The sequence below is a fragment of the Hyla sarda genome, chromosome 5 (assembly GCF_029499605.1).
Source record: "Hyla sarda isolate aHylSar1 chromosome 5, aHylSar1.hap1, whole genome shotgun sequence".
In the NCBI taxonomy this organism is placed as follows: Eukaryota; Metazoa; Chordata; class Amphibia; order Anura; family Hylidae; genus Hyla; species Hyla sarda.
Window position 1 is genome coordinate 308,614,022 of NC_079193.1, and position 24,264 is coordinate 308,638,285.

Consider the following 24,264-nt stretch of genomic DNA (forward strand, 5'->3'; position numbering starts at 1 on the left):
GGGAGTTGTAGTGGTGAAACAGCTGGAGGCACCCTGTATAGGTGAACTAAGGGCGGAAGTCCCCCCCAGCAGGCATCTGTGACGTCGCGCCTGCTGGGGAAGTCTGCCTGGTAGTGAGCACACTACCAGGCAGACAAAAAGCCATTTATAATATGTAAAAATAAAATAAAAAATTAAAGGCAGGGAGGGGGTTAGGGATAGATGGGCAATAGGCAAGGACAGGAAAAAAAATTTCAATAAATAAAAAAAAAATTAAGATGGTGGGAGCTACTTTTTAAGTTTTGATTTTTTAACTCTATCGTTCTGTGAAGTGATTTGAAGCTCTGCATTATACACCACCTAGGAGACCTGGAAAGGAGGAGTAAATGACATTCAATGCCCAGAAAACAGTAAGCAGTGAATAAGTGTTGCATGTACCTTCCAAGAATTTGGCTTGCCCTTCATCGGTGGCCACTCCTGGCGAGCTTACAGAGGATGATGAATCCACAAGACTTTCGGTGGGGCTATCTGTGGTCGTTTCTGTAGCAGATCCATTCAGGGAGCTTTGAACACTCAGCTGACCGGAACTTGTGGTAGGAGCAGGGAGCACAGAAGAAAAAGAAGAGTCACACATGGATGCAGATGATGGTGCCTTGATGTGTGCCATTCTCTTGCTCTGTGAAATGTACAAAACAAGTTGTTAAATACAGTACAAGAACACGGAGCCTTCATTCCCTGGTATCCCCCCAACGGCTTATAATACAGCAGTGTTAGTAGATATCACACACATACAGTGCTACACATATAGTACCCATAGCTTATACCTGTGTTTTCCAACCAAGGTGCCTCCAGCTATTGCAAAACTATAACTCCCAGCATGCCCGGACAGCCGAAGGCTGTCCGGGCATGCTGGGAGTTGTAGTTTTGCAGCAGCTGGAGGCACCCTGGTTGGGAAACACCGACTTCTACAATGTTGATTAATCTGCCCAAAACCCTTAACTCTAATGGGGGAATTTATCATAAGCGATGATTTTTGCGCAATGCGAAACCTGTTGCACAAGTCTGTGGTTTCCCTAGTTGTTGCGCACGTTACTTTATAAAATTTGCACAAATGACAGCAAAAAATAAAAATAAATTGGTGAAAAGTTTTGAGACATTCCTACTAGGGATCGACCGATTATCGGTATGGCCGATATTATCGGCCGATAATCACGATAATTGCCGATAAGCCGATAATGCCCCGCCCCCCGCACAGCGACCGCCCCCCCCCCCCCCGACCCACCTCACCGCGATAGTCCCCCCCCCCCCGACCCACCACACCGCGTCGCACCCCCCACCGTAATGCTGGGCGGTATACCGGTATGAACCGGATACCGGGTTTTTTTTCTCCCACGGTATGGATTTTTGCCCATACCGCTCAGGCCCCTCCCCCACACTCCGAGTCAATAAAAAAAATTAAACTTACCCGTAATGGGGGTGGTCCGGGCCATCCATCCTTCGTGTAGTGTCCGGCGGCATTCCGGGTGGAGGGTGAACCGGTCTGGGCTGTCCTTCTCCGGGGGCCTCTTCTCCACTCCGGGCAGGCTCCGGCCTAGTACGCTGCATAGACGCCACTACGCCTGTGCGCACGGGCGTCACTGCGCAGCGGCGTCTATGCTGCGTTACTAGGCCTGAGCCTGCCCGGAGTGGAGAAGAGGACCCCGGAGAAGAAGTACAGCCCGGACCGGTTCACCCTCCACCCGGAATGCCGCCGGACACTACAGGAAGGATGGATGGCCCGGACAACCCTGACAGGTAGGGGGAGAGAATCGGGTGGTGGTGGCGGCGGCGGCCTATGGCACCGCAAAAGCCACTGCAGTACATTGATTTAAAGCGCCCGCTTTAAATCAATGATCTGCAGCGGTGTCGCGGGGGGATAAATAGCCAATAACTTATACCGGAATAGACTATGGGTGAACTACAATGCTCAGAAGAGAAGGAGTCATATTTGGCTTTTTGAGAGCATATTTTGCTCGGGGGCATGTCGCTTTTAGGAAGCCCCTATGGTGCCAGGACAGCAAAAAAAAAAAAAAAACACATGGCATACCATTTTGGAAACTAGACCCCTTGTGGAACGTAACAAGAAATAAAGTGAGCCTTAATACCCCACAGGGGTTTCACGACTTTTGCATACGTAAAAAATAAAAAAATCACTAAAAAGGTGTTTCCCCCCAAATTTCACATTTTTGCAAGGGTTAATAGCAGAAAATTCCACCCAAAATGTGTAACCCCATCTCTTCTGAGTATGGAGGTACCCCATAAGTTGACCTGAAGTGCACTACGGGCGAACTACAATGCTCAGAAGAGAAGGAGTCATATTTGGCTTTTTGAGAGCAAATTTTGCTCGGGGGGCATGTCGCATTTAGGAAGCCCATATGGTGCCAGGACAGCAAAATAACCCCCACATGGCATACCATTTTGGAAACTAGACCCCTTGAGGAACGTAAGAAGGCGTAAAGTGAGCATTTACCCCCCACTGGTGTCTGTCATATCTTTGGAACAGTGGGCTGTACAACATTTTTAATTTGCACAGCCCACTGTTCCAAAGATCTGTCAGACACCTGTGGGGTGTAAATTCTCACTGCACCCCTCATTACATTCCGTGAGGGGTGTAGTTTCCGAAATGGGGTCACATGTGGGCTTTTGTTTTTTTTGCGTTTGTCAAAACCGCTGTAACAATCAGCCACCCCTGTGCAAATCACCTCAAATGTACATGGCGCACTCTCCCTTCTGGGCCTTGTTGTGCGCCCCCAGAGCAGTTTGCGCCCACATATGGGGTATCTCCGTAGTCGGGAGAAATTGGGGGGCTTTTTTCCCCTTTACCTCTTGTCAAAATGAAAAGTATAGGGCAACACCAGCATGTTAGTGTAAAAAGTTTATTTTTTTACACTAACATGCTGGTGTAGACCCCAACTTCACCTTTTCATAAGGGGTGAAAGGAGAAAAAGCCCCCAAAATTTGTTAGGCAATTTCTCCCGAGTACGGTGATACCCCATATGTGTCCCAAAACTGTTGCCCTGAAATACGACAGGGCTCCAAAGTGAGAGCGCCATGTGCATTTGCGGCCTGAATTAGGGATTTGCATAGGGGTGGACATAGGGGTATTCTACGCCAGTGATTCCCAAACAGTGTGCCTCCAGCTGTTGCAAAACTCCCAGCATGCCTGGACAGTCAACGGCTGTCCGGCAATACTGGGAGTTGTTGTTTTGCAACAGCTGGAGGCTCCATTTTGGAAAGAGTGGCGTACCAGGCGTTTTTCATTTTTATTGGGGAGGGGAGGGGGGCTGTGTAGGGGTATGTGTATATATAGTGTTTTTTACTTTTTATTTTATTTTGTCTAAGTGTAGTGTAGTGTAGTGTTTTTAGGGTACAGTCACATGGGCGGGGGATTACAGCGAGTTTGAGCTGCCGCGCAAAATTTGCTGTATTGCAAACTTGCAGCCCGATACTCACTGTAAGCCCCCTGCCCATGTGAATGTACCCTGTACATTCACAGGGGGGGACCTCCAGCTGTTGCAAAACTACTACTCCCAGGATGCCTGAGAATGTTTGGGAGTTGTGGTTTTGCAACAGCTGGAGGCACACGGGTTGGGAAACACTGAGTTAGGAAACAATGTTTCCCAACCAGTGTGCCTCCAGCTGTTGCAAAACCACAACTCCCAAACATTCTCAGGCATGCTGGGAGTAGTAGTTCGGCAACATCTTTAGAGCCAGATGTTGCCGAACTACAACTCCCAGCATGCTTGGAGTTGTAGTTTTGCAACATCTGGAGGACTACAGTTTGCAGACCACTAATACAGTGGTTCCCAATCTGTGCCCTTCCAGATGTTGCAAAACTACAACTCCCAGTATGCCGGGAGTTGTAGTTCTGCAACATCTGAAGGGCCAGATGTTACAGAACTACAACTCCCAGCATTCCTGGACAGTAAGGGCATGCTGAGGATGTGTAGTTTTGCAACATCTGGAAGGGCACAGTGGTCTCCAAACTGTGGACCTCCAGATGTTGCAAAACTGCAACTCCCAGCATGCCCAGACGCCAAGGGCTGTCTGGGCATGCTGGGAGTTGTAGTTTACAGGGTCCTATTACAGCAATGCATGTCGCTTTACGGCGACGTGCATTGCTGTAGAGGGCCCGACCGCGGCTGAAGATCTACTCACCTGTCGCCGCCATCTTCATCGTCTGGATCCGGGTCTTCAGGGACGAGGTAAGTACCGGGGCCGGTCCGCAGCACTCCCCCCGTCCCCCGACGCGTCCTCCGGTCTTCCTCCCGTCCTCTCCGGACTTTCAGGGGCCGGGCAGGACGGGAGGAAGTAACCGCCCCCCCCCCCCTGCGATTGGTCGGTTAACTAACAGACAGATCGCAGGGTATAGAAGGAGGTGGCCGGCTTGCCACCTCGCTCCTATACGTTAGCATGGTCCTGGCTGTCTGTGACAGCCGGGATCATGCGAAATTACCGGGCGGTCGGGTCCCAGAGACCCGATCAGCCCGGTATCGCCGCAGATCGCAAGCGGACTACAAGTGTCACAATAGAATCCTACACCAGATAAATGGTGTGGATGTGTAACAATAAGATTAATACAATACAGGAATGTGGGTACACTACTGTGGTAGATGTATACAATGACATTGGCTATCCCTCAACACTGATGTTAAAATTGAGACATTTGCCAGTATATCCTTATATGAAGGACACACCAGAGCCCGCACATCTACCACAGTAGTGCACCTAAATTCGTGTATTGTATTGTTCTGATTGTTACACATCCACACCGTCTATCTGGTGTAGGATTCTATTGTGGCACTTGTAGTCCGCTGCAGGCATCCTCCATTGTATGCATTTTTATGCTGGGGATCGCCCATAGCAATGGACCACAAGGGCAGGATCTGCTCCCCCAGTATAAATGCACAACTGCATTTGGGGTTGAGCACCTCCAGCCATTTGAGACCACGTTTTTTGTTGTTTAAATTTTATACTTTGTGGTGTGTAAACTCCATATGTAATGCGCCTTGAATATCTTCCAGGCAGTATTAGGGTAGCACCTGTGAGTCCATGCACCTATATTAGCCAACTTAGGTGGGGCTTGTAGCCTGTCTCTCCCTCCTCACATTGTATGTGTGCTTGTAGCCACGCTGGAGGGTACCCGGGAGGACGCTGTGAGTCGACTAAATGCTGCCGTAATTGCCCACTGGCCCCTGTTTTGCTTATCACGCACAGGTAGGTTTAGCGTTAGGTCCCGCGCCATTTGAGAAACCTTGGCGTAGGTGTGCGGGCTCTGGTGTGTCCTTCATATAAGGATACACTGGCGAATGTTTCAATTTTAACATCAGTGTTGAGGGATAGCCAATGTCATTGTATACATCAACCACAGTAGTGCACCCACATTCCTGTATTGTATACACTTGACAGATAGATCGCAAAATTGCAATCTGAACTATTTTTTTTATTTTTTTATTAAATCACTGCAAGACCAAATAAAAAATCATAACAAATGTGAATGAGATAAGAGCAAATCTTATCCACAAGGAAAGAGACTACGATTGCAGATTATCTATCCAATCCTACATGGGTAAGTGCATTCACACCACGTTTTTGCAATACAGTTCCCGTATCAATTCCTTAAAACCTGTGTACAAATTTTTATCCATATACGGTTGAAAACCATATACGGTTTGAAAAATGATGTCAGGTTGCATCCGTTTTTTTAAGAAAAAACGTATACGTTTTTTTACTTTTCATTCCATTATGAATAAAGTTTCACTAGTTTGATTTTACATTCCAAGAAAAAAATCTGTGCAAAGTCAAAAACTGTATGGTGAAATCTGGATGGAACCGTACGCACATACGGTTCCCATTGACTCCCATGTTAAAAAAATTAAAAATAAATACGTATACGTTTCAATACGGTTTTTCACCCGGAGCAAAAACCGTGGTAGGCTACAGTTTTGGGTACAGGGAAAAAAACTGAAAACCGTACAGGATGCAAAACGGACCCAACCTGATACATCTTTTGGAATACGTTTTTCAATGGAGAGTCAATTCATATGGTTTTCAATACGGTTCCATAAGGTTTTCAAATTGAAAACGTATACGGGAACTGTATTGCAAAAACGTGGTGTGAACCCAGCCTAACATGGGTTTTGCTGCAGATTGGCTGGTGTATTAGCGGTAGTTTGTTTTACCAACAGTGTACCTGCCATTATAATACAAAAATTGCTCTCAATAACCTTCTAATACAGTGTTTCCCGACCAGTGTGCCTCCAGCTGTTGCAAAACTATAACTTCTAGCATGCCCGGACAGGCTGTCCAGGCATGCTGGGAGTTGTAGTTTTGCAACAGCTGGAGGCACATTGATTAGGAAACACCGCTCTAATACATTTGCAGGAAGTCAAGCTATACTAGACACTCTTCTAGATAACGTCAATATGCCGTGTCCAAAAAATTGTGCATTTGTACATAAACTTGTGAAGACCTTTGATCTGACCTGATGTTGCAGCTTTTGTCATGAACTATCGCACTGCTCTGTACGGGGATACGTACCCACCTTTTCCATCACACGCACAGTGACATCCCACAACAATGTACCATAATATATTTATTCTCTATTCCCAATGAAAATGCAAAACATTAGAAGTATATTTCATGTGATTTTCCTTTTTTTTGGAAACTTTAAAGGGGTACTCCACCGGAAAACATTTTTTTAAATCAACTGATGCCAGAAAGTTAAACATATTTGTAAATTATTTCTATTAAAAAATCTTAATCCTTCCAGTACTTATCAGCTGCTGTATGATCCACAGGAAGTTAACTGTCTAGAGCAGGAGAGGTTTGCTATGGGGATTTGCTTCTACTCCAAACAGTTGCTAAAATGGACAGAGGTGTCAGCAGAGAGCACTGTGGTCAGACGGAAAGGAAATTAAAAAAAGAAAAGAACTTCCTGTGGAGTATATAACAGCTGACAAGTACTGGAAGGATTAAGGTTTCTAAATAGAAGTAATTTACAATTTTTTTAACCTTTCTGGCACCAGTTGATTTAGTAAAAAGGTTTCCCAGTGGAGTACCCCTTTAAGCTTCCATAGATATTTCTGGTGGAATTGTCCAATACACACATATAACAAGAAAACTAGAAGTGAATGGAGGGGGCGTGAAAGCTGTGGTCACCCGTCATCCGGCACGGAGCGGCGTTTGTTCTGTACACTGCCGCGCAGGAGAACACGAGGCGTCCCAACGGGCCAGACCGCCGCGATCAGACATCAGATCCCCTATCCTTTGCATAGGGAATAAGATGTTTAGGGTTGGAGTACCGCTTTAATTTAAAAAATCTGCAGGAAATCTGCCAGTGTGAACATACCCTTAGGGCTCATTCACACGGGCGGATTTGATAACGAACTTGCAGCAGTGTTTCCCGCTGCAAGTTTGAATGGTGGCAAAAATCTGCCGCTGACAGCCTGTCGGAGAGCCCGTCCCTATTTAAACTGGCGGCGGGAAACATGTTCCGAGTTTCCCATAAAGTCCGCCCATATAACCATATCCTAACACTATAAAAGCTAACAAGAATACTAGATAAAAACAAAAAGGGTGGAGGGGCAATTAGCAAGGTTTATATACCAACATTCTGGTGGAACAAAATGGCTGCAAATGTTGGCACTTGGCTCTTTAACATAAAAAATGACTACTGTTTCATTGCTCACACAAAGGCAGAAACCCGGAAAGCTCAGAAATGCACCATATCAGACAGAAATGCATTTCTGAGCAAAATCCGCAGAAAGAATAGACGTGTCATTTTTTACTGCAGTTGCCAGAATCTGTTTCTCTGAAGCAGAAACCTCTGCCTCGGAAACTCCAACGTGCGCACAGCGCAGCAGAATCCCATTGAAATCATTGCGACTCTACTGCAGCAGAATATCCGCACAAAAAATTCCAGATGGACATTCCGCCATTCCAGTGTCAACCAGTGCTTGTTAAAGAGAAGTAGTTATTACTTTCATGGTGCCTGAACCACGACTCATATAAACAGATGTCTCTGATGGTTTCTACTGATTCCCAAACAGGGAGATCAATCAAGGCTTATGGGACAGAAAAAAAGTCACTCGGGATTTTCCTGATAACTGATGGTTCGGGCAGCATGATGTGATGACAGGTTCCCTTTAAACGGATCATTCATTTACACAGCAATTAGGCTAAGTTTACACTATGGGATAACAGATATCCCTGGCAGATATATTGTGCGGCTCCTAACGAAATCTTTTGGCACTAGAATTATTGATGGCAATGAAGTCCGTACCAATTTCAACCGAAAGAATTAACATGTTTATTCTTTTGGCAGGTCTGGAAACTTGAATTTAAACGTGGAAATTCTACAGTGTGTATGGGTCAATGTAAAACCCGTCCACACTAATGTTACAATTATACGTAGTATTTCACGTCAGCTTTTGGGAGTGAACAGGATTGGTTTCATTTATGATCTTTTTGGGACTGAACAAACTAATAAACAAACCATTGCTTAACTGTTGAGGCTGTTCATTTCCATTACACCAACAAAAGCTAACACCTGAGCCCTTTATATGGGGCTATAATAGGGAGCAATTATACTACGGGCAGGATAGCTCCATGTTTAAGTGTCTACAGATTAGGGCTGAACGATATATATCGCAATCGAATCGCGATAATTGTAGATTGTGATCCAGCGATACAGGAGTGGGCCACATGCCAGAGAGGCCGGGAGCACAGGAACGAAAATATGGTTAAACATGGGAGCCAACGGCGCTGGTATGCTCAGCTCCAGTGTGGTCCGGCCCCACAATTGTGCGTCTCACTGTGTCTCCTCCCACCACGACTGGCTGCCGTATGAATATGGTGCAGGCATGCGGCGGGTGTATGAAGAGAGCTCAGAAGTGGAGCTCTTTTCATACTGGCTAACACTGGACATCATAGATCCTGGTGATGTCTGGCATTATCCCTTTAGAAGCTGCAATCAAAGTTGATTGCGGCATCTAAAATACCAAAAACTATCTCCGGTAGCTCAGTGAAGCTGATCGGGACACCCGTGGCAAAAGCTGTGGGGTCCCGGTCAGCTGAGAGGATGGGTGGAGGTTCCCTACCTGCCTCCGGCTCGTCCGATCAGCGCTCCAATAATGCTGGCAGCCTCAGGTGCCTGTAGAAATGGAGTGCCGATAACACTGATCAATGATGTGTTATGGCATAACATTGATCAGTGTCTGCAATAATTAAAAGTAGTAGTGTAGTCTAGTCCTCAGTCTCTGCCCTACCCTCCACTTACAGTCACCACTCACCAGCTTCTGCCTTGGGTCTTTCGGTCTTGACTCACCAGGATGGGACTGCTGCTCCTCCCAACTTATCTGTCCCCCCCTCACCGCCATTTTATTTGGAAGATCAGTGACCGACCATCTTCTGCAGCCGCTCACTCACATACTCACTGCGTGCTGTGCTGCGGCCCCGGCCGGGTAGGTGATCCTCCCAGGGCCTGTGTCTGCAGTCTGCTCTGCAGCACTGCTATACACATGGGGGGTACGTGCAGAGCAGACTGCAGACAGAGCATTGCACCCTAGTGTCTTCTACAGTCCTTAGGGTGCAATGCTCTGCAGTCTGCACATACCCTCCCATGTGTATAGCAGTGTGTGTGCATTCCTATACAGGTGGGGGGTATGTGCAGAGCATTGAACCTTAGTCTGTACTAGAGACAAGGGTGCAATGCTCTGCACATACCCTCCCATGTGTATACCCATGTGTGTGTACTAGAGATGAGCGAACCTCCGGTAATTCGATTCGTCACAAACTTCTCAGCTCGGCAGTTGCTGACTTTAGCCTGCATAAAGGAGTTCAGCTTTCAGGTGCTCTGGTGGGCTGGAAAGGTGGATACAGTCCTAGGATACGCTTTTTTGGACTTTGGAAATTTTTTGCGCGTACACCATTGACCGTGCGGTTTAATTAATGATATATTTTTATAGTTCGGACATTTACGCACGCGGCAATACCACATATGTTTATTTTTATTTACACTGTTTTATTTTTTTTTATGGGAAAAGGGGGGTGATTCAAACTTTTATTAGGGAAGGGGTTAAATGACCTTTAACCTTTTTTTTTTTTTTTTGCAGTGTTATAGGTCCCATAGGGACCTATAACACTGCACACACTGATCTCTCATCCTGATCACAGGCGTGTATTAACACGCCTGTGATCAGTGTTATCGGCGCTTGACTGCTCCTGCCTGGATCTCAGGCACTGAGCAGTCATTCGCCGATCGGACACCGAGGAGGCAGGTAAGGGCCCTCCCGGTGTCCTGCAAGCTGTTCGGGACGCCGCGATTTCACCGCTGCGGTCCCGAACAGCCCGACTGACTAGCCGGGATACTTTCGCTTTAGAAGCGGCAGTCAGCTTTGACCGCCGCTTCTAAAGGGTTAATACCGCACATCGCCGCGATCGGCGATGTGTGGTATTAGCCGCGGGTCCTGGCCTTTGATGAGCGCCGGGACCGACGCGATGTGATGCACGGTCACGGGAGCCGGCGCAGGACGTAAATATACGTCCTGCATCGTTAAAAGGGTTAAAAACCAAAATTTAGCAAATTTTGGAGGGTTTTGTCTTCACACTGTACACATTACAGTAAAAATTACATGTTTTCTTTATTCTGTGGGTCAATACGATTAAAATGATACTCATCTAAATACTTTTCCATAATTGCACTGCTTAAAAAATATCAAACTTTTTGTACAAAATCAGTATGTTTAAAATCGCCCTATTTTGACCACCTATAACTTTTTCATTTTTCTGTATTTTTCTGTATGAGGGCTCATTTTTGGGCCTTGATCTGTAATTTTTATCGATACCACATTTGCGTATATGGAACTTTTAAAATCACTTTTTATAAATTTTTGGGGGAATAAAATGTGACAAAAAAAGCTATTTTTTACATTTACCGTACGGGATCATTAACATTCTATTTTGATACAAGTATAAAAAGAAAGGTACAGTCTGCCCTGCTCTTATTCCCAGGAATCACAATCCCTCGTATAGACCCTGACTAGCGGGTGTACCATGCCAAAATGCAATTGCATCAACCCGTCCGGTGCTCTGTGATAATGATGAAGACTCAAAGTCCCATGACATAACAGTAGAAAGAACTCACGGCACTCTGTACGGATGCAGTTAAAAAGCCTTTAAAGGGGTACTCCGGTGAAAAACTATTTTTTTTTTCATATCAACTGGCTTCAGAAAGTTAAACAGATTTGTAAATTACTTCTATTTAAAAATCTTAATCCTACCAGTACTTATCAGCTGCTGACGTTGAGTTGTTCTTTTCTGTCTGACCACAATGCTATTTGCTGACACCAATGGGGTGTTTGCAATGGGGATTTGCTCTGAATATGGACAGTTCCTGAGACAGACAGAGGTGTCAGCAGAGAGCACTGTTGTCAGACAGAAAACAACAACTCAACTTCAGCAGCTGTTAAGTACTGGTAGGATTAAGATTTTTTAATAAAAGTAATTTACAAATCTGTTCAACTTTCTGGCACCAGTTGATTTGAAAAAAAAATGTTTTCCACTGGAGCATCCCTTTAATCCCGGTGGAGGCACAAGCGTATGGAGGGGGAGAACGTCCGTTTCGCAGCTCATGCCGCTTCCACATGTCCCTACGTCACTTCTTCCCTTACACATTTAACACATCTTAAGCTTTGCACCTGGTCAGCTAGGGCGTTAACCCTACAATCACCGAGCAGTGATATCTGTTAGCAACAGCAAATTCACATTAGCGTTTACATTTATTCACGCTATCCAGTTGGAACTACTTAATAGCGAGATACATATATAGATAGATAGATAGAGAGAGAAAGGGATAATTTACATTTTTATTTGGGGAGGGGATTTTTCAAATTTTTTTTTTTTTTTTTTTACAATTTCTATGTCCCCATAGGGGACTATCTATAGCAATCATTTGATTGCATAGGCACAGCACTGGTCAGTGTTATCAGCTATCTTCTGCTCTGGTCTCCGGCCAGAGGCAAATGAGGGGACCTCCGGCTGCATTTTACATGATCAGATCCCCGCGGCATTTCCGCAGATGCCGTGATCTGTATTGATCATGGCATCTGTGTTGTTAATGGCGGACATCAGCGCGATCGCTGATGTCCACCATTACCGGTGGGTCCCCAGCTGCTGATAGCAGCCAGGACCTGCAGTGCATGACGTGAGCACCGCTCCAATGCTCACGGTCATATACAGGACGTAAATGTACGTCCTGGTGAGCAAAAGTACCTCCCCGCACCAGGACATACATTTACGTTCATGGTCGTTAGGGGTTTAAACAGAATAAAAGATAATCTGTCATTTTTACTGAGAAGTGCACTGTGTAGAATCAAACACTCCCCCCCCCCCCCTTATGCTCCTTCCCAGGCAGCTGCGCTGCACCATACAGAGATGGAACAATGCCGGAGAGTGTGCAGACTAGGCCAGGGACATGTGGAGGAGGAATTAAGTTAATTTCTCCCCGTTTCATATCCAATTCCCTCCATTTTATGTCCAATTTATGAAATAAGGGATATGAACTGCAGGGGGATTTTGCCTTTTTTTTTTATTATATCGCAATCGCATATCGAAATCGCAATATTTACCTCCATAATCGCAATTGCACAATTTCCCCAAATCGTGCATCCCTATTATAGATGAGAGATATACAGGTCAGTTTTTGTAAGTATGTATTACACAAGGTCTGTTTTCCTAGGTTTCCTCTTGAGCATCGGACAGCAGCATACGACTAATATTTGGCCCATAGTAATATTGGCTAAAAATAATCAAAAATTATGCTGATGGTGCAATTGTGATGGGTGCGACAGGTCTCACTCTGTAGGCAAGACACATGCAAGTCCTCCCTAAGGTGGCTATATGGAAGATCACCATGGCAACTATGTATATTACATCACTCCAACAAGACTGACCTGCTGCTTTAAAAGGATAAAAGGCACAAAAGCTTTACAGAAAAGCTACCCCTGCAATCCAGCATTTAACACACTGAAGAGTAACAAAACCTTAATCCATAATTTCTGAGGTTGGTTCTTGAATATGTAGTCTGTCATTTACTAATGGTAAACTACAGGTTATAGCGGCTGCTGGTGAGTGACAATGTGGCTAGGCACTCCCCCTGCTCTACAGAGGGGAAGGCTGCCATCATGCCCTATTGGTGAAGAGTGCATAGCAAGTCATTTTTACTTTAATGCTGAATGGCTGAAAGGTAAAGCAATGGCTACTAGAAACCTCAATTGCATATAGTAAATAGCTTCTTTAAAGGGGTTGCACAGAACTATTGTTTTCTTCCTGAAAAAGCGCCACTCATGCGAATGGGTTGGATATGGTATTACAGCACTTCTGTAGCCAAGTGAATGTAATAAACAAATCCTTCACCCTCAGCAGTCAAAAATGCTATCCTCTCAGCAAGCTATTCACATGCATGAGTATGGTAGGGTGACACATCCACAGTGTATTTCACAATGCGGATGTGGCGACGGCAGTCACAATAGCGAGCTCCCTGCTGTGGCCAGGTAGCTCTGTGTCTTTTTGTAACAGAATTTCAAAACCACCTCCTGCCACAACCCTGCCGGACCTATTCATTTTCTTTTTCAGACCATATCCGGCTTTTGACCCAGACTGAAAATCGCGGCGTTCTGTGGGCATTAAGGCATTAAGTTCCCCTGCAGAAAAACTCATCCTATACTGCCCGGTTTCCCCAGTTTTCAAGTGTTCTGGGGGTAGGGGGGTTGTCAAAGCACTGTGATCAGTTTACTGTCATGAGATTGTTCTGACAAGTAGGGGATTGTTTAAAGCAGACAACCAAGGGGTTTGAAGACTGCTGACTAGGCCATTACTGCCAGGATGAGTCACCCTGGCAGTACTATTATTAAAAAAAAAAATTAAATAATATTTTTAACAAAAAACAACCACACACACACACACACACACACACACACACACACACGGAGACCACATTGCCTATACAAAAAAAAAAAAATTAGAACACCTCCTATGGTTCCTGGTCAGTTCTGCGCAGTCTAGGAATAGAACTAATTCCCTCCGGTGCAATGTCATGAGACAAACCAGGCACATATGGGCACAGAGGTCTAGCTGCTCCAACCACAAACAGATTCGATTCAGTCTTTACAAGATGTCTTCTGATGTGATAATCTGCACTACTGCTGCTTGTAGGTCTACAAGGTACCACAGGTTTGTTATAAAGTAGTGTATGGGTCGCATATAATATATACGATAAGGTTCTATATCATTACTACAAGAGGTCCCCTTTCAAATGGATCCCACTTTCTTATGGGGACCCCAGGGTTCCAGTATTCTTTACATATAAAAGCTATACAGACTAGTCTTTGAAAACACCTGAACCGCAGCAGAGTAAAGACAAAGCCAACAGAACTTTACTATTGACCTGTTCCGTCAATGTAGTTAAGGGGCTGCATTAAGATGGACTCAATATGGTGGACACCACACAAAATATTTAAGGCTGAGATATTGCAGTTATTAGAGATCCAATCTCATTTCTGTCTCCAAATATTTGTGGTATTAAGGCCCCTTGAAATCTTTTCCAGGAGAAGCTTCTAGAAGCCTTTCCGTCCAGACTCTATACCCATCTTATTAAATATACAGAATCCCCAGGTAAACAAATCCGGAGGAAATAAATCATGGGCTGTACTTTTAACGTCTTCAATGCATACTCATTCTTTGCTTCAGCCCGGTCTCGACAAATCCCAGGAGCTACCGACGGCCACCACCAGGGGCAACATTTATCTTGGCACAAGTGGCTTAGTGCTGGAGAAGAGGCACTGCCTGCCGCCGCCATCCATGTGGGTGCTTGGGGCGCTGTCATTGGTGTATGGAGGGGGACTGTATACCCGGCCGAGCATTCTGCCCTGCTGCCTGCCACATGTAAACTCTTACCCAACAGGGCCCAGGGCAGTGTCTCACATCCTGTCTCCCTCCCTTCTGCTGCACCTTCTGTCACCCACCCTCCAAATTATTATTATTTTTTTAAAATAAATATAACCCCCCCCCCCCCCCATAAAGGTTCAAATCACTCCCTTTTCCCATTTTGCAACCAAACGTATTCGTCCAACATATTAAATTAGCCCATTCCTGATCCGCACAATTAATGGAGTCAATGGAAAAAAATTCTAAAACACCAAAACGGATTCTTGATCACATCCCAAATAAAATCTGAATTGGTCTATAAAAAAATTAAATAAATCCTGGCTCCTAACTTTTTGCCGGCACCTAGGTTTAAATCTGAATTGTCAAGCCCTTAAAGAGGTACTCCACCCTTAGACATCTTATCCCCTATCCAAAAGGATAGGGGATAAGATGTCTGATCGCGGGGGTCCTGCCACTGGTAACCCCCTCGATCTCTCCTGCAGCACCCCCAGTCATCTGCTGAATGAAGCAAACTTTGCTCCGTGCATGATGACGGAGGCACGGAGCAAAGATCGCTTCATGCAGCAGATGACACTGGGTGCTGTAGGAGAGATTGTGGGGGTTCCAAGCGGAGGGACCCCTGCGATCAGACATAGTATCCCCTATCCTTTGGATAGGGATAAGATGTCTATGAGCGGAGTACCCCTTTAACAGTCCTGGGTGGTCCTGTTTAGTGTTGACAATCTATCCCTGCACTTGCAGAATGGATTACATTTTTAATGTAACACGTTCCCCATTTTAACATACCCTTGAAAACTATACTGATCCTTATTTTATTAGTCCTGTTTGAGGGACATTTGTTCTAATTCTAGCACATGTTGACGGTCTTTAAAAGAGATGACAATAAATATAATAGTAGTTACTTTTCAGCAATGTAATTCATGTACTCATTAACAATTAGGTTAAAGTTCCTCAATTCTGACACATTATTCCTGCTACACCTGCAGATACAGTGAATCACGCTGCTGTATCAAGCTGGAGCCTGCAGCTCACACTACTACTATAGTCTTCAACCAGTGACATTCACAGAACAGACGATATTAGAACTAGGCCCCATTAACATGTTCAGGATTTCATTTCAGCTAAGTTTCCAAAAGGGGGAAAAAAAGGTCTTGAAAGTAATGAGCGTCCACATTACTTCTGTGGATTCTGCTCTGAAAGGTCACGGATCCCCCCATAAATATAGGTTAGTCATTTCACAGGTATATTTTCTGTGTAAATATACCCAAACACAATCCGTTCATATGTGGAGTTTGAAGATTTAAACTCCCATTATAGGGAGGGAGGGGGAAATGACCATTTTATTGTGGGAATACTGCCTTCCATTCATGTACTTTACTGTGTATGCCCTTATGCCATGTTTTGTCAAATTTTGAAAACACTAATAAAACTTTGTTTTTGTTTTTTTAAACTCTCATCATTTCAGGAATAACAAATGCAGAATATACTGTATTTGGTGAATATATATCTATACACTGCTCAAAAAATAAAAGGAAACATAAACGACACAATGTAACTCCAAGTCAATCACACTTCTGTGGAATCACACTGTCCACTCAGGAAGCAACACTGATTGACAATTCATTTCACATGCTGTCGTGCAAATGAAACAGGCAACAGTTGGAAATTATAGGCAATTAGCAAGACACCCCCAATAAAGGAGTGGTTTTTCAGGTGGTGACCACAGACCACTTCTCAGTTCCTATGATTCCTGGATGATGCTTTGGTCACTTTTGAATGCTGGTGGTGCTTTCATTCTAGTGGTAGCAGGAGACAGAGTCTACAACCCACACAAGTGGCTCAGGTAGTGCAGCTCATCCAGGATCGCACATCAATGCGAAGTGTGGCAAGAAGGTTTGCTGTGTATGGCAGCGTTGTGTCCAGAGCATGGAGGTGCCACCAGGAGACAGGCCAGTACATCAGGAGATGTGGAGGAGGCCATAGGAGGGCAACAACCCAGCAGCAGGACCGCTACCTCTGCCTTTGTGCATGGAGTAGCACTGCCAGAGCCCTGCAAAATGACTTCCAGCAGGCCAAAAATGTGCATTTGTCCACTCAAACGGTCAGAAACAGACTCCATGGGGGTGGTATGAGGGCCCAACGTCCACAGGTGGGGGTAGTGCTTACAGCCCAACACCGTGCAGGACATTTGGCATTAGCCAGAGAACACTAAGATTGGCAAATTTGCCCTGTGCACTTCACAGATGAAAACAGGTTCACACTGAGCACATGTGACAGATGTGACAGAGTCTGGAGACACCGTGGACAACATTATGCTGCCTGCAACATCCTCCAGCATGACCAGTTTGGCGGTGAGTCAGTAATTGTGTGGGGTGGCATTTCTTAGGGGGGCCGCACAGCCCTCCATGTGCTTGCCAGAGGTAGCCTAACTGCCATTAGGTACCGAAATTAGATCCTTAGATCCTCAGACCCTTTGTGTGACCATATGCTGATGCGGTTGGCCCTGGGTTCCTCCTAATACAAGACAATGCTAGACCTCATGTGGCTGGAGTGTGTCAGCAGTTCTTGCAAGAGGAAGGCATTGATGCTATGGACTGGCCCGCCTGTTTCCTGGACCTGAATCTGATTGAGCACAGCTGGCACATCATGTCTCGCTCCATCCACCAACACCACGTTGCACCACAGACTGTCCAGGAGTTGGCAGATGCTTTAGTCCAGGTCTGGGAGGACATCCCTCAGGAGACCATCCATCACCTCATCAGGAGCATGCCCAGGCATTGTACGGAGGTCATACGGGCACGTGGAGGCCACACACACTACTGAGCCTCATTTTGACTTGTTTTAAAAGGACATTATATCAAAGTTGGATCAGCCTGTGGTGCGGTTTTCCACTTTGATTTTGAGTGTGACTCCATATCCAGACCTCCATGGGTTGAAAAATTTGATTCCCATTGATAATTTTTGTGTGATTTTGTTGTCAGCACATTCAACTATGTAAAGATGAAAGTATTTCATGCAATCAGTTTTCATTCATTCAGAGATCTAGGATGTGTTATCTTAGTGTTTCCATTATTTTTTTGAGAGAGAGATAGATAGAGATATATATATATATATAATTCTTTTTTTTTGCCCCACTTTCGCTGCCAAACTGGCTTGGCCACAATTCACACAATGCAGGTACAGTATACTGTACCTTTATAAAATACATGGGGAGTCTGGTAGCTGCTTTCTCCATGAAAAAAAAGATATGCATGCTCAGCTGAGCCAAGTGTGTATGTATATAGAGGGAAAGGAAAAGATGGTCATCTTGTGTATATAAAAAAAAAAAAAAAAAAGACTAAGGGCTCGTTCACATTGACGTCTGGCCAGACAGAAAAAAGTGCACAAACTGACATTAAAAGGATATAAAGCAGATGAAAATGAACATATGAAAAATGGGCATTACCTCTCGACATACAACTTTTGCTTACTTCAGTTAGTAAATTTGGCCTATGAACTATGGTGTTCATCGGTGTCTGTCATCGCAAGAATAGAAAGATTTCCTTGCCTGTCAGGGTATGTTCACATTTGCGTATTTTTGCTGCAGACCTGTTGCTGAATATTTTGCTACCCATTGACTTCAATGGGTAGTAAAACCTGCTACAGCAAATCTGCAACAAAACTACCCACGTGTGGACATACCCTCAGAGCGTAAAGCCAACAAGACTTTTTAGGAGGCAGGGGCCATTTAATAAATCTGGCACAAAACTACCATCTTCACTTTGACAGACAGTCTTTGTAAATGTGGGTCAGAGTTTGTTGTTGCACTACATCTAACACACTGTCTGAGGATGACTTGTGAGCTTGTATATTCTTAGTTGCGGTTACAGTAAATTTAAATCATGAGTATTCCTATAGAAGATCCTTGTGTTACTTTGTGAGGAAATACATTCACAGCAGCCACTGGTTCTGATGCCTATGTTCTACTGAATGGATAGGGGAGAGTAGTAGAGGATTGGAAAGTCTATATCCCTGAGCCGTGTTTTCCCAACAATTTAGCTATTAACCCCTTGAGGACGGAGCCCAATATAACCCTAAGGACGGGAACATTTTTTGCAAATCAGATTTCTATCACTTTATGCATTAATAACTCTTGGATGCGTTTACTTATAAATTTGATTCCGAGAATTAAAATTTTTCATTTTTACGGACGACTGTTCAAAAAGACATTGTGGGGTGTAAATGCTCACTGTACCCCTATAACATTCCGTGAGGGGTGTAGTTTCCAAAATGGGGTCACATGTCGGGGGGTCCACTGTTCCGGCACCATGGGGGCTTTGTAAACTCACGTGGCCTTCAATTCCAGCCCAATTCTCTCTCCAAAAGCCCAATGTGGCTCCTTCTCTTCTGAGCATTGTAGTTCGCCTGCAGAGCACTTTACATCAACATATGGGGCATTTCCATACCAAGAAAAAATGGGGTTACAAATTTTGGGGAGCTTTTTTCCCCCATTACATGAAAAATTTGGGGTAACACCAGCATTTCAGGAAAAAAAACCACCACTATTTTCATGTCCACCTTTAAAGGGGTACTCCGGTGCTTAAACATCTTATCCCCTATCCAAAGGATAGGGGATAAGATGCCTGATCGCGGGAGTCCCGCAGCTGGGGAACCCCGGGATCATGCACGCGGCACCCCGTTTGTAATCAGACCCGGTGCGTGTTCACTCCGGGTCTGATTATGGTCGACCGCAGGGCGGGCGGCGTGTGACGTCACGCCTCCGCCCCTCAATGCAAGCCTACGGGAGGAGGCGTGATAGCTATCACGCCCCCTTCCTTCGGCTTGCATTGAGGGGCGGAACGTGACGCCTCACGCGGGCGGAGGCGTGACTTCACACGCAGCTGGCCCTGCGGTCGCCAGTAATCAGTCCCGGAGCGAACACGCTCCGGGCACTGATTACAAACGGGGTGCCGCGTGCATGATCCCGGGGGTCCCCAGCTGCGGGACTCCCGCGATCAGGCATCTTATCCCCTATCCTTTGGATAGGGGATACGATGTTTAAGCACTGGAGAACCCCTTTAACAAAAATTTGTCAAAGAACTGTGGGGTGTTAAGGCTCACTATTCATCACTAACTTCTCGGCCCAGCAGTGGCTGACTTTATCCTGCATAAATAAGTTCAGCTTTCAGGTGCTCCGGTGGGCTGGAAAAGGTGGATACAGTCCTAGGAGAATGTCTCTTAGGACTGTATCCACCTTTTTCAGCCCATCGGAGCACCTGAAAGCTGAAATAATTTATGCAGGATAAAGTCAGCAACTGCCGAGCCCGAGAAGTTTGTGACTAATCGAATCACTGTAACTTTGCTCATCTCTACTCACTATACGCCTTGTTACATTCCATGAGGGGTGTAGTTTACAAAAATAGGGTCAAATGTGGGTGTTTTTTTTTCTGCGTTTATGTCAGAACCGCTGTAACCATCTGCCCCCTGTGCAAATCCCCAATTTAGGCTTCAAATGTACATGGCGCTCTCACTCCTGAGCCATGTAGTTCGTCCGCAAGAGCATTTTACTTCCACATTTGGGGTATTTCCGTACTCAGAAGAAATTGCATTTCTCCTTTAACCTCTTGTGAAAATGAAAAGGATGGGGCAACACAAGGCATGTTAGTGTAACTTTTTTTTTTTACAGGCTGGTGTAGCCCCCAACTATACCTTTTCATAAGTGGTAAAAGGAGAAAAATCCCTCCAAAAATTTTTAATGCAATTTCTCCTGAGTAGGAAAATACCCCCATATGTGGCCCGAAACTGTTGCCTTGAAATACGACAGGGCTCTGAAGTGAGAGAGCGCCATGCCTAAATGAGGAATTTGCAATAGGGGGCGGACCCGGATACAAGGATGGGGCTTGTCTCCACCAAAACCATACAGCAGTGTTTCCCAAACTGGATGCCTCCAGCCGTTGCAGGACTCCCAGCCTGCCAGGACAGTCAATGGCTGTCTGGCAATACTGGGAGTTGTTGTTTTTCAACAGCTGGAGGCTCCGTTTAGGAAACACTGCCGTATGAGACGTTTTTCATTTTTATTGGGGAGGGGGGGGTGGAACGTGTAAGGGTGTGTATATGTAGTGTTTTACTTTTTATTTTGTGTTAGTGTAGTTTAGTGTTTTTTTAGGGTACATTCACACGGGCCGGGGTTCACATTGAGTTTTCTGCTGGGAGTTTGAGCTACGGCAGAAAAATTGCCGCAACTAAAACTTGTAGAAGGAAACCCACTGTAAACCCCGCCCGAGCGGGGGGGCGCCACAAACCTTCAGCTGTTGCAAAATTACAACTCCAAGAATGCACTGACAGACCGTACATGCTGGGAGTTGTAGTTTTGCAACAGCTGCAGGCACATTGGTGGGGAACCACCGATTTAGGAAACTGACTCTAGCTCAGTGATTCTAACCCGTGTGTCTCCAGCTGTTGCAAAACTACAACTCCCAGCATGTACGGTCTGTCACTGCATTCTGGGTGTTGTAGTTTTGCAACAGCTGGAGGCACACGGGTTGGAATCACCGAATTAAGAAACAGACTCTAGCTCAGTGTTTCCCAACCAGTGTGCCTACAGCTGTTGCAAAACTACAATTCCTAGCATGCCCAGACAGTCAGGGATACTGGGGCGTGTAGTTCTGCAATATCTGGTGTAGTTTTAGTAGTTTTGTAGTTTTGCAACTTTTAGAAGGCCACAGTGAAGATCACTTACCGGCTATGCTCCCCCTGCCGCCCACCCACCCCCCCCCCCCCACACTCTGCCCAGACTTCGATCAGTGGGCACAGCGGGGGAAATTAACTTTAACCCACCCCCAGATTTGTAAATTGCTTCTATTCAAAAATCTTAATCCTTCCAGCACTTAGCTGCTGTATACTACAGAGGAAGTTGTATAGTTCTTTTCTGTCTGACCACAGTGCTCCTCTGCTGACACCTCTGTCCATGTCAGGAACTGTCCAGAGCAGGATAGGTTTTCTATGGGGATTTGCTTGTACTCTGGACAGTTTCTGACAGACAGAGGTGTCAGCAGAGAGCACTGTGGTCAGACAGAAAAGAACAACTCACCTTTCTCTGGTGTATACAGCAGCTAATAGGTACTGGAAGGATTAAGATTTTTTTATAAAAGTAATTTACATATCTGTTTAACTTTCTGGAACTAGTTTATTTGAAAAGAAAAACATAGTTTTCCACCAGAGTACCCCTTTCACATTTATTAGTAACTGCAGGTGTTCATTATATAAAATGTTCATTGCCAATAGCACTAACAGGCTCAGGGATGCGAAAATACAACCGCCCAATGCCAGGGACATGCAGTCCCGGATAGGTGTATTTTTCTGACATATAGCCTTCCTTCGGTAAAGCAGAGCCAGACAGATAACCTGGCAGAGCTCTGGGTGTATGGAACGGGCTCCTGACTCGAGCAGCCTCCATACTCAGCGGGCCTCAAGCTCATTGCTGTAGCTGGGGCCGCCTCTAATAACCCGGCATGCGGCGACCGCCAAAGTCAACTATTAGCCTTTAGATTGCCGTTGTCAAATATGACAGTGGCGTCTAAAGGTACCTTTTAATAATCCCTGGTGGTCTAAAGGGGTGGTGGGGCGATCATCGTAGAGGGAGCATGAAGGCTAATCTCTTAATCCAGAGATCCACATTTGTTTGAGCTCAACCAAATGACCATAGATCAATGGAATTCAACTGGACTGCATTGATATGTATAAGGAATCTAAGACACACATTAACCCCGCATTATCCCCTTTTTGCCATTTTCAAAAAAGAAAAAAAAAATACAACAACAATGTGAACATGATTGCCTAATTGTCTGAACTATTAAAATAACATTATATATTCCGTAGGGTCAATGACAATAACGTTAAATGCGCCTTCATACATTTAAATGTTATAGGGATCAGAAAATGGCAATTTAAAAATAAATAAATAAATCCAAAAAGTTTCATTTTTTTAATTAATAGAACATGATGAAAACCAAACAAATTTGGTATTGCTGTAATCAGGCTGACCTAAAGTATCAACATAACATTCAAGCCTTCATATGGCCCAGATCATCTTGCAGGTTAGGAGTGAGGTCGCAGTGCTGCGATCTCCCTCCTATCCCCCGACATTGGTCAGAACTGATTCTGACCAATGGCAGAGCAGGACAGTGGGTTGCCATGGCAACCCCCCGTTCTGCCCACCTCTGGATGTTGCGGGGAACATGGGGAGAAGATGGAGGTCGGTACCTGCAGGAGAAGATGCCTGGGAACAGCTGATCGTCGCTGCAGACTGCTGGATCCCGGCTCAGGGGGGGGGGGGGGGGGGGGGGGGGGGAGGGGGAATGAAAGTGAAAGTAGTGTGATCTTTACTGTGGCAACCACTAGGAAGGCCAAACTGCAACTCCCAGCAAGCCCAGACAGCCAAAGGCTGTCTGGGCATGCTGGGAGTTGTAGTTTTGCAACATCTGGAGGGTCACAGTTTGGGGACCACCGTTACAGTGGTGCCCAAACTGTAGCCCTCCAGATGTTGCCAAACTACAACTCTCAGCATGCCTAGACTGCCCAGGCATGCTGGGAGTTGTAGTTCTGTAACATCTGTCCCTCCAGATTTTGCAATTTTCATGAAAATTGCTGCTCTACTTTGAAGCCCTTTTTTTCAAAAAGTAAAAATATGTCCAATTTTATGATGCCAACATAAAATAGACATATTGTATTTGTGAATAAAAATAAAATTTATTTGGAATATCAATTTTCCTTACAAGTAGACATCTTCAAAGTTAGAAAAATTTTAAATTTTCAAAATTTTCATGAAATTTGGGGATTTTTCACCAAAAAAAGGATGCAAGTAACGACGAAAATTTACCACCAAAATAATGTAGAATATGTCACGAAAAAACAATCTCAGAATCAGAATATTTGGTTAAAAGCGTTTTAGAGATATTAATTCTTTAAGTGACAGTGGTCAGATGTGCAAAAAATGCTCTGGTCCAACAGTGAAAATTGGCCTGGTCCTTAAGGGGTTAAAAATGGATGTTAAACGTTCGTTACAAAATCCCATTCAAGTCTATGGGATTTTTTGATTATCCGTTATGACCCCTTATGGCTCGTCATGAATAATGGACGATATTTGTGATTGAAGAAAAAACGACACATGCACAAATTTTTCTTCCGTAACAAGAAACGGGTAAATTAACGTCCATTATTTATAACATTGAAGTCTATGGCAAAGGGATGAGCCTTTATGTCATCTGTTTGCACCTGGTTTATAATATCAGTTATTACTTCTGAGCGTGCTCAGAAGAGGCA

General features: G+C 45.0%; 1 protein-coding gene across 4 annotated transcripts in view; it reads right to left on the reverse strand.

Moving 5' to 3' along the window:
- Positions 1–24,264, reverse strand: part of STAU2 (staufen double-stranded RNA binding protein 2) — a 410,885-nt gene that overhangs the window by 371,113 nt on the left and 15,508 nt on the right. For all 4 annotated transcript variants that reach the window (XM_056522155.1, XM_056522158.1, XM_056522156.1 and 1 more), the window contains one exon: positions 418–655. In XM_056522155.1, the coding sequence (XP_056378130.1) occupies positions 418–646 (229 nt within the window). In that variant the 5' untranslated portion in view covers positions 647–655. Of the gene's footprint in view, positions 1–417; positions 656–24,264 lie in introns of those variants that run through there.